The sequence below is a fragment of the Notothenia rossii genome (assembly GCF_949606895.1).
Source record: "Notothenia rossii genome assembly, chromosome: 12".
Lineage (NCBI taxonomy): Eukaryota > Metazoa > Chordata > Actinopteri > Perciformes > Nototheniidae > Notothenia > Notothenia rossii.
Window position 1 is genome coordinate 11,755,463 of NC_136911.1, and position 15,008 is coordinate 11,770,470.

A 15,008-nucleotide genomic window follows, 5' to 3' on the forward strand; every position below is an offset into this window, starting at 1 on the left:
CCCTCTGTGGGGATTCCCCACAGTATCGAGTATGTAAGTCGCTTTGGATAAAAGCGTCTAACAAGTAACATGTAATGTAATGCGCTATAAATGCGGTTGCCAGGTCCACATTCGTACGCCGGCTGGTGTTAAAAATCACCCAATAACCCAGCATTGTTAATGATAATATCTTCTCTGTTATTTTCAGGCATTCCAAGGGAACAGAGGGGCACTGAGGGCATCCTATCAAGTCAGCCTCCACAAAAAAGAAGTTAATCAGTTGCCAAGTGTTGGAGTTTCTTTGTCTCTCTCTCAGAGTGTTTTACAACAGCTCTGTTCATTTAAAAGTGTTTAAAAAATGTGTGTACATAGTTTTTGATCTAGTGACAAACTTAATGTTGCACTTCTTAGAATTTAAATGTGGTTTCACCTTCGATGTACTGTATACACTTGACTGAACTTCAGTTAGTGTTTTGTCCCTTTCTGTTTACAACATGTTTGTTCTTTGTTCATTTAAAATAGTTTAAAATGGTGTGGACATAGTTTTTGAGCTAGCGACAAACTTAATATTGCACTTTTGATAATTTGATAATTAAAATTTGATTTGTACTGTATATACTTGACTGCACGTCCCATGTTTCGTCTTTCCGCTTTGATCCTTATTTTTTCTGGGCAAGCTCAAAGGGAAGGTTGTTATGGTGAGAAACCTAATTGCTGCGATGCACTTTTATAATTAAATACATATTTTCATTTACATTTTAAATTCATGGTGTGTTGCATTCTTTGTTTATAACTGTAGATATTATGGAAAATCATGACATTTTTTGAGCTTGTGTCCCTTAGGACCACAACATTTCTGTTTTGGGTCTCATGCTGAAAAAGTTTGGGAACCCCTGATGTAGAGTGTTAGAACGTTCATTTAGTTTAAGGGTATATCTTAAGTTTTCTTATTATGTATACATTTGATTATTTTGAAAGTACATGTTTGGAGTTTTAAACATATTGTTATGCTATAATGAAAATGTGATTCATGTATATACATAACTGTGATTGGATTTTAGCTAACTTTACAGCCAAGAAAAATATACTTGATCAAGTCATGCTTACACGGAGACTGCAAGAGGAGAAAGGCATCCTATTGTGGGAGATGGCGCAGCATTGCACATGGTTGCAGAACATGGCAGTTGCTCTAAAAAATAAGGTGGCTGAGGAAGGTAAGTTGAAAGCAAAACTTAACCTACCTTGTAAAGTATGAGTTTTAAAGGAAAAAAAGTCAGCCCAAATCATTCTTGGTCACAGAAATTTGATGGAGTATAATGGCCTTTGCCCATTCGACCCGGCCATTTTACATAATGAAGTCCCTTGACAGTGACAATCATCTTTATATGTACATGGGAGAGAATATACTCCATTGAAGTGCTCTGGCCTCGTGAAGCAATCTTACTTTATAGTATGTCCATATAACAATATGTTGTGTATTTTCAGATGTAGACAAGGGGAATGGAGGACTTGGGTGCACCCTAAGAAGGAAGCATGCTGAGGCGTTGGAGAGGTTGCAGGTGGTACTGCAGCAGTACAAGACTGCTTTAGGTCCTGATTACTGTACATGCAAAGTTGTCCTGTACACAAACTCGCTCGGGTCTGTCATTAGCCCGCATGGTTTTTCATACCACTGCTACGCTGACGACACCCAACTAATTCTGTCCTTTCCCCGCTCAGAGACCCAGGTCGTCGCACGCATCTCTGCTTGCCTAGCAGACATCTCTCGGTGGATGTCTGCTCATCACCTCAAGCTCAACCTTGACAAGACTGAACTGCTCTTCCTTCCGGGAAAAGATTGTCCCACTCTTGACCTAACAATCAACATCGGCACCTCTGTTGTTTCCCCGACTCAGACTGCAAGGAATCTGGGTGTGGTCCTAGATAACAAACTGTCCTTCACTGCAAACATCGCTGCTACAACCCGCTGCTGCAGATACACGCTTTACAACATCAGGAGGATACGTCCCCAGCTGACCCAGACATCAGCGCAGATTCTGGTCCAGGCTCTCGTCATCTCACGCCTAGACTACTGCAACTCCCTCCTGGCTGGTCTACCTGCATGTGCCATCCGACCTCTGCAGCTCATCCAGAATGCAGCGGCTCGTCTGGTCTTCAACCTTCCCAAATTCTCCCACACCACACCGCTCCTCCGCTCCCTTCACTGGCTTCCAGTAACTGCTAGAATCCACTTCAAGACACTGGTACTTGCGTACCATGCTGCGAATGGATCTGGCCCTTCCTACATCCAGGACATGGTTAAACCGTACACCCCAGCACGTGCACTCCGCTCTGCATCAGCCAAACAGCTCGCTGCACCCGCACTGCGAGGGGGACCCAAGTTCCCGTCAGCAAAAACACGTGGGTTTGCTATCCTGGCTCCAAAATGGTGGAATGAGCTCCCCATTGAAATCAGGACAGCAGATAGCTTACACATCTTCCGACGCAAACTGAAAACTCATCTCTTTAGACTCCACTTCGAGCGATAAAATTACTAACAAAGCACTTATATACTAATAAAGGGCTGGCTTTCTAAATGCCAGTTGAGTAGCACTTGAAATGTTTGGCTCTATGAAACCTGATGTACTTATATGATTCTGTTTTCTTAAAGGTTGTATCTTCCTGGTCGAATGCACTTATTGTAAGTCGCTTTGGATAAAAGCGTCAGCTAAATGCAATGTAATGTAATGTAATGTAATTCTTGTTTCCTTCAACACGAAGAGGAAAGACAAAGTGGCCTAAGCAGTCCAGACACCAGTGAAGATGAAGAAGGAAACATAATTTAGGTAATTTACTTATGAATTAATGTACAGTATCTTTGTTGATTTAGCCTCAACCTAGACATGTTGCTGTTACTTTTGTATTCATTAATGCTAAACATACATTGTGTATTCAAAAACCTCAAATTTGGTTTCTGATCTGCCCCTCTTTTTTGTTTCTCTATTTCCCCAGATTGCTGCTGCTCTCAAGCACGAATATCCGCCAAGACTTGATGTGCTATCAGAAATGTAAATACTTTACTGACTTTATATTTAGAGGTTGTATTCATACTCCTCAATGGAAGATCACCCTTGAATATGTTGACCATATGACTTTTCCCTATGCCGCAGCATCAGGCCAAACATTTCACTTGTACACAACTTAAATTGTATTGAAGAAAATGCTCAGCGTCCCTGGAATGCATCCTGAGCAATGAACCATTCACTTTTGACCCTTTTTGAAACACTAGAATGTAAATTCCTAAATCTACAAGTATATCTTGCTGGTCACCATACAACTTGGTGAGCACATCATTGTCCAAGAGCAGGAGGTCTTTCCCTTTTTTCCCAGAACGGGATGCCTATGCATTATTATTTTCGATCTCTTATAGGATTTACCTGTCATTAACTTTATATGACTGCACCTGTTACACCGCAGGCCAATAACAGCTTTCCTCTAATTGTTCATTTTTGTTTATTTTGCGTTACTTGCTTTAATTGCTTTGTCAGTTATATTTCCTTTTTTGTCTCCAGCTATTAACCTGATTGATTGAAGTACTTCAACATGTACAATGCACAGTCTTTTAGGATGTATAATTAGGGACATTGAGATAAACAACGAATAGTTTATTTGGTGAATCACCTCATTGTTGTTCTCAAAACCAAATAATACATTGTTATAAATTGTTATATTTGATTTACACATAGAATGTAAATGTTTAATATACATAGTTAAATCATAAAAAAATGGTTGTGTTGTATGATTTCTTAATACTGTATGTTATAATCGTTTGCATAACTTGATTTTATGTTCTGTTGTCCATGCTTTTCATGTTAGACTAACCCCAACGTTCTAGAGTCAAGACATACACCCTTATGGTGGCCTTTTACTTGTATTGTGGTGAAACACATAAGTAAACCATTGCCAGAGAGGACCATTTTATTGTTTTAAAAACAATGTTATTGATGTGGTTGGTTGATGAATAAATATAAATTAAGCATACGTCTGTGGTACTTTTTGTTGTTTACATCACACTGCATTATAATGCGTTTGGAAATAAATTCATTTAGAAGTAACAATATGGGTTAGCACTTGAATATTTTTGTAAAGAGATGATCCTCATCCGGAACACTGGTTGTTGGTTTAAGATAAGATAGAACTTTATTGATCCCAATTTGGGAAATCTTTGTGTTGCAGCAGCATTAAAACACATGTTATTATACAATACAAATAAAAAGACAAGAAATAAAGAAGAAAATATACATGTTGAATTTACAAATGAGCAATAACAAGATATGCAAGGTATTATATTTACACAACTATGTGACAGATGGAATATTAAATATTACACTGAATATGTCAAATGTACAGTGAAGAGAGAAACTATGGAGCAGAGAGTTATCTTCCAGCCAGAGGTGATTTGTTGTACAGCAACACGTTCTCACTCCCAACCCGTCACATGTTGACGGACGGTCAGGGCCCCTCCCCGTCACCGACTTGCATAGAGCTCCCTGAACGTTGGTAATAGACACGTTGGGATCGCGGCGAAATGCTCTCCGCAGATCCATTCTCACAGCGTTTATCAACCTTTTTCTTACTCAATATCAAGCCACACTTATTGTTTTTACTTCTTTATTTTAATTGAATAATGTAGGACTTTTGTTGCCGTCAGTTATGGGGAGAGTAGGGGCTCAGAATACTGAAATCTGTCATCGTTTTTTCCTTCTAATTTTGTATTCTTTTCTAATCCACACACTGTTATTTACTCAACAACACATAAGTATCCTTGTGTTTATTTATTTGTTTGATTAATAAACACAAGTTGGAGTCCGTCAGGACCGAGGGTCGGAGCAGCTCATTTGCTTTAGAGAATTTTACACCCGGAAGTAAGTATTCTCTCCGCTTCGCTTGACAAACCCATCCATGGACAAACCCCGTGATAGTCCTCAAGCTCTGATTGGATGTTTGAGTGTGCGCCGAGGGTTACGCCGAGCGTCAAACAGCACTTTGAAATGGGATGGAACCACGGCAGACTGTCCAAAACTGGATTTGAACGGGTCCACCCCCTCCCCCACCCCGTCCCCAGAACTACAAATGTAGTAACTGTGTAGTAACTACACACTATTGTGTGTTTTCTGTTCTATGGTACGTCTCTGCTGGGAATTGTAGTTTTAAAAGACGTTTTCATATTTCCCATAATAAGAAGTTGCCAGTATTCAACTATGTACCTCCCTGGAGGTTTAGGGGATAGGAAACACTCACATTTAAAACATATAATTAATAAATGGGGGAAAATTGCTTGTGCCCATAATGGGCAGCATTAATATATATATATTAATGTGCCCATTATGGGCAGCATTAATAAATATAAAATAATAAATATAAATATAATATATATAATATAATATAAATAATATATATATATAATATAATATAAATAATAAAGCTCTTCTGACCTTAGCTGTCATGTGGGTATATATACCCACATGCCAGCTAAGGTCAGAAGAGCTTTATTTAACAGCTCGTCTTATGTCTGTGACCCCTCCTGTTGTTAATTGATAAGCCTGAAACATGCACTTGTCAAGGTTCAGAGGCAAATTTTGCAAATATGGCAGTAGCCATCGATCATCTTAAGATAAGATATACTTTATTGATCCCAAGTTGGAAACATTTGCGTTACATCAGCATGTGTAACAGTTGTAAATATGCAGTGGTGTTTATTTGTAAATCATTTAGTATAATCACACAAATTATGTGTTTTATATTTAATAATTCTGTGTTCTTTATTTATTGAATGTTCAATACCTGACAAGGTCGGAGATGAACAACTTGGGTCACAGGTTCCTCAACAGACAAGACATCTATCAATATGTGTGTATACCTCCACCATTAAACTGTCATATTCTGCACATTTCTTATACTATCTACACACATCTTATAAGAGTATAATACATATGTATAATATCAGTTAAAATAAGTGCTTAAACATACAGTAGTTAACATTGCAGGAAAGCAATATATTAGTACTTTTTCAGGCTTAATATTTATACCCCAAAAGCTTTTTTCTTATTCAAAATAAGACCTTAACCTAAAGTATTCTTAATACTTAATACTTTAATGTTTAAATAAAGCCTTATTAGTTTGTCTGTCTGTGTCTCCTATTAATATCTAATAATAAAAATAATAAATTTCAATAACGTGCTTTAACCACTAGGTGTCCCTTTCTATCAGCTGTGCACCATTATGGTGTAAATATACCAATATACCGATTGGATCAAATATAAAAGTCAGCCGAATTAGTATTGATACTGCAAGGAGTTGACCTTCCGTCAACATGTGACCGGTTGGGAGTGAGAACGTGTTGTGTACAGAGTTATTGCAGTGGGAATGTTTTCCTGTATCGGTTCCTGTGACAGCGGAGCTGCAGCAGTCAACATGATGGAACCAGAATAAGGTTTATTTGGCTTACACGCCTTTCATCGTAGTGGAAAATGTTGTCATATGCAATATGTTTGGACAGTTTCACCATTGAAATGCGTTTGATAACACTAGGTGCTCTAGTGCCAAAGTTGTGGCCCTAAAAAAATATCAACTATTCATTCGTATGGCATCCAGAGCTTCCACATTTGAGGGAATATGTTTTTGGATTTAAAATATCATCAATGTCATAAGCAATGGTTACATTAAAACCCTCCTATTGTATTCGTTTCCCCCCCTTACTTTGGTGTTCGCGGTCAAATTTGACCGGTCCTGTTTTAACTGCTATTACATTCACACAAAAACCATGAATCATCACCAAATTTCATTCATTTCATCAACATTGTATGTTGAGTTGGCACCTCAGCTCAAAACATACAAAAACACAGAAGAATAGAAAGTTAACCCATTGAAATTATATGAGAGCAGTGCTACAAACTACAATTCCCATTAGATACGAGCCCAACAATCGTTACGAAGTACACAGAGCTGACATATTTGTAGTTCTTCCGGCGTGTGTGTGTGGACTCGTTCGACTTGTCTTGCGTTGACGGCCGTATAGGCTCCATTCCCTTTCAGAAATCCGTCAATCGGGCGCGATCCGAAACCAAACCCTGTGTTTAAAAAAATATAAAATACAAATTTGCACTTTTGCCTCCTTAGCAACGGCAGTATCGTTTGGGTGGCGATCTGAGTTCGGATACCGTATCTGTGACGTGACAAAGGGTCGCCGTGACAACGTGGTGATGAGATGTGGATAACTTTCCAGATAAAGACCATCCTGATACTCGAGTTGTGGTTTTCAATAAGTGTAAAGAAAATTCAAAGTAATCACTACCATTTTAATATCTCAAGCATTTGTCCCCAAAAGCTTTCAAATGTAGTAGCAAAACCAGTGATCCAGATCAGGATCATTTTAATTAGGCCTATAATTAAATGATATAATAATACATTTTATTTTTAGAGCGCTTTTCTGAAACCCAAAGACGCTTTTATATGCAAGCCTACCTCCAAAGCGTTATACTTCGGAAGTTAACAAATTAGATAAGGCAGTGGATGGCAAAGTACCAGATTTCACACATGAATATACTTAAAATAGGTTATGGTGTTCCTATCACTGACAATGAAATCATGTAGTGTTTCAACTGTAATTTCCTAAAAAGTCAAATGCATTTTGGTGGAGGTTTTCATCTTATTTCTAAGAGAAACATATTAAATATGACTCAAATGGAGCATATAAACAAGAGAAGAAACGTGCAAAAACAAAACTGGTGTTCAAATAACAGATTTTATTTTTATGCATTATCCCGGAGAATTCTTTGGCTGCCAGGAATGAGCCCACTCCTTGCCACTGAAAACAGAATGGAATAATGTTAGTTACAGTTACTGGTTTCGTCTTTCCGAAAAGCATAAACCATGTGTGAAGCAAATATCTTATAACTCAATTTATATAAGTAAATGTTTCATTTACCATTTAGAAAAAGTGAACATAGAAATGAAAACAAATGTTCTAACAAACAATAAAAACAAACAAAAACACATACATTAACAACAATGAAGTTAAACAATCATTTGTTCCTACACTACTTCAGCTGCTTCAGAATAACAGCAGTGAAATATATAAGAGGACTGGTGGTAGATTTGGATGTTTTGCATTTGTTAAATATCATGTGTTTGTTCTCCAACATGGGACTACATCAGATGACATGAAGCCAAGTAACTGGAAGATATATACCATACTGGACAGGGCTCCCACTCCACCAACATTTCTGCTTTTCCCTATCAAGAGAAGAAAACAAATCTCTAATTTCGGAAAGACCAAACGCATATTAGCTATTTAGCAAACAATTGTGTTGGAAGTTTGTAAATCATAAAGCACACCCTATGCATTACTTTTATTCCCGTCTAACCTTTCTCATTCTTTCTTTTATTACACTTCTGATGGGGAAAGTTTCTAGGCGAGTGTGGTAGGAGCAATCTGTGAACATCAAAGCAGGTTCCACATACAGTATTAGTCATATTAGAAATAAAAATAAATACAACTATGAACACTTAAGTAGCAACCAAACTTGCACAATGAAAAGTGACCACACTGTTATCACTGGTCAAAAGTTACTGTATACATCCTTGAAATGGAACCAAGCTGCTCTCAGTCCTAACATGGGATGCTTGTTTGAATGGCCATACCACTGCTGAGCCTGAGATGACCAAAGAAAATACTGCACTGCTGCTTCCTTTACTGCCTAGCATTCTCATCACCAACTTATCAACTATGACTGTATGTATTTTAGTCTAATTAGACAATTAAAGCCCTTTGGATAATGTATCATTATAGTTATTAGTCACAATATAGCATTGTTAACTCACTGAAGAAGCATCAATCATTGCGTTTACATGCACTTTGCTAAAGTACATGTCGATAGATTTATTAGAATACCGATCAATTTGACTCATGCAAATGTTTATAATCAGTCAAAATACTTAATACTGTTAATATACCTGACTTTTTCTTTTTGCGTCTAGGACCAAGTACTGTGTCCCTCACGGACCCTGTCCTGACAGCTGTGGGTTGAAGAATAAATATTACTATATACATACAGTACACCAAGTTAAGCCTAAACTCAAGTTTCAAAATACATCCCACAAATGCAGCATCACATGATGCAATAGGTGTTAGGTACAGATATTTTTTTGTTATTGCGATTTAATTGAGGTTGATCTATGAAGTCTAGGTGTTTTGTTGTCTTGCCTATATAATTGACTCCATACTTTATGTGTAAGGAATAGTTTGATAAATATTAACATGTTGTGCTGTAACGTTAAATGAATTTAACTTTGATTCAAAAACCTAAGTTTATTCCCTGTATGTTCATTATGAGACAGTGTCGTATCTAAATGCAGTTCTTGAGTATAAACTTTAAATATGCTGCATGACGTTGTTGCATGAGTTGCTTCGAAGTTTACCCCGATGGTCAGGGATTGCTTTAGGTAGACCACAATATTAATGAAATCAACCTCTCGTACGATATATGGACATGAGCCAAATTATTTTGATGTAATCGACCTACTGCCCAACGCTACAATGTAAGACCCTTTCTGTGTGTAAACCAAATCACATAGGAGTTTTATTTTGTGATTTATCAAATGTAAAGTAAGCCTGCTGTTGCTTTGCATTTTTGTGTGAAAAAGGTATAACCATATAGTAACCACATGTCTGTTCAGGAATGAAAGACTGTATTTTTCTAAACGTTTAATATTTATGTATATCCGAGTACCTAAGGATATACACATACCCAAGTATCCCATTTCCTTTCATATTTAGGAAGTTGTAGGTGAAATTGTTATTTAGATTAAACTATTGTTGTTATTATTATTTATCTATTGGAACAATCATTATTCCCAAAAATGCAAGAAGTGCAATTAGGTGTTTTGAGATATTGTAGAAGCATGACTTGTCAACAAGTTACCTACAATAATTTTTTAGGAAAATATCGGAAAACACTCTTGACTTTTATAAATATAAAAGCTGCAAATGTCACTGTGTGTGCTGTGTGCTCTGCATGTGTGACCATTAAAGAGGGTTTCATCCCTCCGATTCTACCTATCTATTTTATTACCTGGCCCCTCCGTGGTGGTAGCCTGTCTCACATCATCCCGCTGGGGCTGCTCCTCCTGCGCCACCTCTATGATGCTGCACTGCTTCACGGGGGGGGTCTTCAGCACCTCCACCTGCACTGTGCTTGTCTCTGGCACCTGAGTCTCTGTGGTCCCTGCCTCCTGCCAGTTGTTTTCTGGTTCAGATGGGTCACAGGGTGTGAGGTTCAGCCTGACTGTCTCTTCCTCAGGATCTTCCGCAACCCCCTGGCCAGTGGAGTCCTGTGTCCAACCTATGCAAGTTAAACAAATGTTGGTCTTGACTTGCTTAATAATAATAATAATAATAATAATAATAATAATAATAATACATAATATTTATATAGCGCCTTTCACGAAACCCAAGGTCGCTTTACAAGTCAGGTAGGGGGGGGAGTAGGGGAAAAGAGGCAGACAGCTTAGGGGAGGGGGGCAAGCAAGTAGCAGAAAAATAAACCTATCAAACTAACTATATAGTGGGGAAAGCCTTGGTGAAAAGGTGCGTTTTGAGGGCTTTTTTGAAAGTGTCCAAGGTTGGGGTGCTGCGGATTTCGGGGGGGAGAGAGTTCCAGAGGGTGGGGGATGCTACACTGAAAGCTCTGTCACCGAAAGTCCGCAACCTTGTGCGGGGGGTAGAGAGGAGATCCTGTCCAGACGATCGTAGCTTCCGGGATGGAGTGTGGTGGCGGAGAAGGTCAGACAGGTATTGGGGGGCGAGGGCATGGAGGGATTTGTAGTTCAGAAGAAGGAGTTTATACGTGATACGGTGCTTGACTGGGAGCCAGTGGAGGTGGATGAGGGTGGGGGTGATGTGCTGCCAGGGCTTGGTGTGAGTGAGCACCCTGGCAGCCGAGTTCTGCACAGTAGTAGATTTGCTGTCATCCAGGTTATTATGGCATGGAGACAATTGACCAGAGACTGTGGAGGGAGCTGGGCAGATGGTGAGGTGCTGAGATAGAGCTGAGTGTCATCAGCGTAGCAGTGAAAATTGAGAACGATGTGACGTATGATCTGGCCAAGGGGGAGCATGTAAATGGTGAAAAGTAGGGGACCAAGCACGGAGCCTTGGGGGACACCATGGTTGACTGGGGCCGGGGGGGAGGATGAGCCGCTGATGCTGACAAACTGAGACCTGGTTGAGAGATAGGACTGAAACCATGACAGAGCTGTGCCAGTGATAACAAGGTTGTCGGAGGGGCATTTCAGGAGGACTGTATGAGAAACGGTGTCAAAGGCCGCAGAGAGGTCGAGGAGGATGAGAATACTGATTTGTCCAGAGTCAGCCGCGAGAAGGAGGTCATTAGTGATCTTGAGGAGGGCGGTCTCTGTGCTGTGATGTGCTCTGTAAGCTGACTGTAGGGGTTCATAGACCTCATGGTTGGACAGATGTTGATGAAGCTGGGCGGCGACTGCTCTTTCCAAGGTTTTACTAAGGAAAGTAAGGTTGGAGATCGGTCGGTAGTTGTTCAGCTCCTCAGGGTCAAGACCAGGCTTCTTGAGGATGGGAGTGATGGAGGCGGTTTTGAAGCAGAAGGGAACTATTCCAGATGAGAGAGAGGAGTTGATGATGTCTGTTATGATGGGGCAGAGGGTGGGAAGGCAGGCCTTGACCAGCACCGTGGGCATGGGGTCAAGGGAGCAGGTGGAGGCCTTAGCATTGGTCACCAGCTTCGAGACCAGTGGAACATCCACTGGGGAGAAGGAGGAGAGAGAGCATTGGGGATTGAGGGGTTGAGCTGGGAGTGTGCATTTCTGTGTCAGGGGCCAGTGCAGAGAGGGGGAGGGAGGGGGCGGGCACCAGGAGTTGTTGATGAATGGAGATCACCTTAGCCTGAAAAAAGTTGAGGAATTTGGAGCAGAGGTCAGGAGCTTCAGCAGTGTACGTGGCAGGGAGGGGGCGGAGCAGTTGGTTGATGGTGGAGAACAAGGATCTGGGGTGATTTTGTTGTGAGGTGATGAGGGAGGAGTAGTAGGCGGTCTTGGTCTTGGAGAGAGCCTCCTTGTAGGACCTCACATGGTCCACCAAGGCCATACGATGGACGGTGAGGCCAGTTCGTCTGGAAAGCCGCTCCAACCGAAGGCCAGTTTGCTTCATTGTGCGAAGTTCAGAGGTGAACCATGGTGCCGGGCGGAGAAAAGACACCGTCCGGCTTCTGAGGGGAGCCAGAGAGTCCAGGCTGAGAGAGAGGGCATTGTTGTAGCGGGCCACCAACACGTCCGGCGAAGTGTCGGAGAGAGCCGGGGCCATGTGGGTTATGAGGAGGTCTGATAGGGCTGATGCACTCATTGATTTGGTGTCTCTGAAGGTGATTGTGTGCCTGGGGCGCTACCTGGGCAGGGGGATGGGGATGGTGAAGATGATGGCATGGTGTTCTGATACTGCCAGGTCTAGGCGCTGCAGGTGAAAGGGGGGGGCACCAGTGGAGCAGATTAGATCCAGCGTGTGACCTTTGGAGTGGGTGGGGCCCTGGACATGCTGTGTTATGTTGAGGCAGTCAAGAAGTGACAGAAATTCTGCGGCAAAGCTACAGCTGGTGGAGTCGACGTGGATGTTAAAATCTCCCAGCAGATAGGTGGAAGGTGATTTAGAGCAGAGAGAGGACAGAAGCTCACTCAGCTCGGACATGAAGGTGGTGGAAGCTTTGGGGTGGCGGTAAATCAGGGCAGCCTGGAGTAGAGGTGATCCGGAGAGCGAGAATGTCATACAATCAAATGATGTGATATTGGGAGAGGGAATCTCCCTGACCCGGATGCCTACTCGGTGGATGACAGCCAGCCCGCCGCCGCGGCCCGTGGAGCGAGGTTTATGGAGGTAAACGTAGCCTGGGGGAGTAGCTTGGTTGAGAGCGAAGAAATCCTGCTGGTTCTGCCATGTCTCCGTTAAACATAAGAAATCAAGTTTCCTATCAATGATGATGTCATGGATGAGTAGTGCTTTATTGTTGAGGGAGCGGGTATTGAGCAGCATGAAGGTGACTGCAGAGGAGACAGGAGGAGTGCTACTGTCAGAGCAGGCCAGGGGCTTCAAACAGCTGGTGCGCACGTGACGTGTGTTTAGATGACATCGACAAGCAACAAGGAAATGCAGAGCCGATTGTACCACAGGAATACTAGAATTTGTGTGAATAAATTTGTAGCGGGATGATCTGTGTATGTAGCGGGGGCGCTGCAAGAGTCCTGATGATCTGATGGCATCCAGGCAGACTGGTGCAGTAGAGCTGAAAAAACTCTGAAGTTGGAGAGCGGAGTATTGAAGCACCATATCCACAGCAGCTAACCGGCTAGCGACCGAGCCTCGAGCAACAGCACTCCGTGGTGCAATGATCGGAGCTAACTCACGGACAGTTCGGCCCTCAAGCCAACAGTCAATCCGGTTTAGGGATAATCCAGGTGGCGAGAGAGGTGGAAGTCCGAGCCAAAAACCCAGGGGAAAACGGGATTCGGCAGCTGTCGATGCTAACAGCTGACAGGTAGCTAGCCCCAGACAGCTGATCTACAGAAATGGTGAGTAGCCAGATGAAAAAACTGAACAATGCGATCATCACACAGTTGTGACAGAACAGTAGGCTATATACAGGGCTCTCAAGTTTTGAACAGAGTTCAGAGTGAGATTTTGGCAGCGGTGTTTGGTACTCCAACTTCTGGCTCCCCTCAAAGTTCCCATGAAGCCCTCTGTACCGCGAATTTCAACGGGGGGGGGGGGGTGCTAGTGGAGTATGAAGCCCTCTGTATCGCGAATGTCAACGGGGGGGGGGTGGGTGCTAGTGGAGTGCACGCGTCTCAAACAAGCCTAGTTTGTTTAAAAAATTGCGGCGCAACTTGGTGGGCGGTACCCTGGAAAGAAATCTCTGTGTGAGTAATACAAGGTGTGGCGTGTGAGCGTGTGAATGGAGTGAAATGCGTGTGTCTCACGCCAAATGCTTGAGACTTGAGAGTTCTGTATATATGATCCAGCAGTCAAAACGAACACTTTTTACAAGGCAAGAAAAGTTAAAACGCAGACGGAGAAGCGGCGAACAAGCAACGCCAGCGTCCTCTCACGTAAGACAAAGAGGTTAACTCATATATCTAGAAATAAGAAATACAGCGTGCTTAAGGTATGTTTCCAGACAGGGTCAAAGATATACTCGTCATGTCATAGGACTGTGTGCAGTCAAAGTTAATAGCAGAGAAATAGTGGTATTTATCCAGTCAACCATTTATGGTTTTGTTTTTCCGATATTATTCTTCCGATTTGTGTCTACATTCCATGTGATGTGAAAGGTCAATTTGTCGGTAGACAACATATAGACGTGTGCATGTATGTTCCCTTACATTATTTACATCCACACATTTTGTTCAGAATTTATGAGACTGACGCAAACGTGTTTTGCATAAGTGCAATCAAATAAGTAGCAAGTCGCTTTGGATAAAAACATAAATGTAATGTAAAGGGACCTCTGGATGCACTGGATAACTGCTTTTGTTTACAAACCCGAGAAACATGACCTTAATACAGAACTGCCAAACTGAATATGTGGTCAACTGGGATCGTCTTCATGTATTGTGCTCTTACCATTAACCTCAAAATATTTCTCCCTTTTGGGCGTTGATAAAGGAAACCGTTTAGGAACGGTTTGCTAAAAGGAAATTGCTTAAGGGATGGCTCAAGACTAAACATACATTTCAGTCATCAAACCTAACTACCTTGACATTAACAACTTTACAACTTTCAATTTGTATACAAGGAATGCGCAAGTGGTAGCACAATACCCCAAAATGGTTTTTCAAATTCACGTAAACTTGCCTAACTATTTCCTGATAAATAACAGTTAAATGTCCACAAGTCCTCTCTGCAGAGTAAGCCATGTCTCATTAGGCTACATACTCAGTGTTTAAAAATGTATCTATTGTATGTAGTT

At 41.5% G+C, this 15,008-nt stretch overlaps 1 protein-coding gene and 1 long non-coding RNA gene across 2 annotated transcripts in view; one reads left to right on the forward strand and one right to left on the reverse strand.

Moving 5' to 3' along the window:
• The first annotated feature begins 2,718 nt into the window (after positions 1–2,718).
• Positions 2,719–3,999, forward strand: LOC307026555. The gene is made up of 2 exons (XR_013804401.1): positions 2,719–2,804; positions 2,971–3,999. It is a non-coding gene; the product is annotated as an uncharacterized lncRNA (long non-coding RNA).
• Positions 4,000–7,751: 3,752 nt separating this feature from the next.
• Positions 7,752–15,008, reverse strand: part of LOC307026488 (uncharacterized protein) — a 38,817-nt gene continuing 31,560 nt past the window's right edge. Inside the window, exons 3-7 of the mRNA XM_079661885.1 lie at positions 10,092–10,361; positions 8,974–9,036; positions 8,385–8,452; positions 8,210–8,253; positions 7,752–7,825 (exon numbers count right to left, since the gene is read on the reverse strand). Coding sequence (XP_079518011.1) covers positions 7,777–7,825; positions 8,210–8,253; positions 8,385–8,452; positions 8,974–9,036; positions 10,092–10,361 — 494 coding nt within the window. The 3' untranslated portion in view covers positions 7,752–7,776. The remainder of the gene's footprint in view (positions 7,826–8,209; positions 8,254–8,384; positions 8,453–8,973; positions 9,037–10,091; positions 10,362–15,008) is intronic.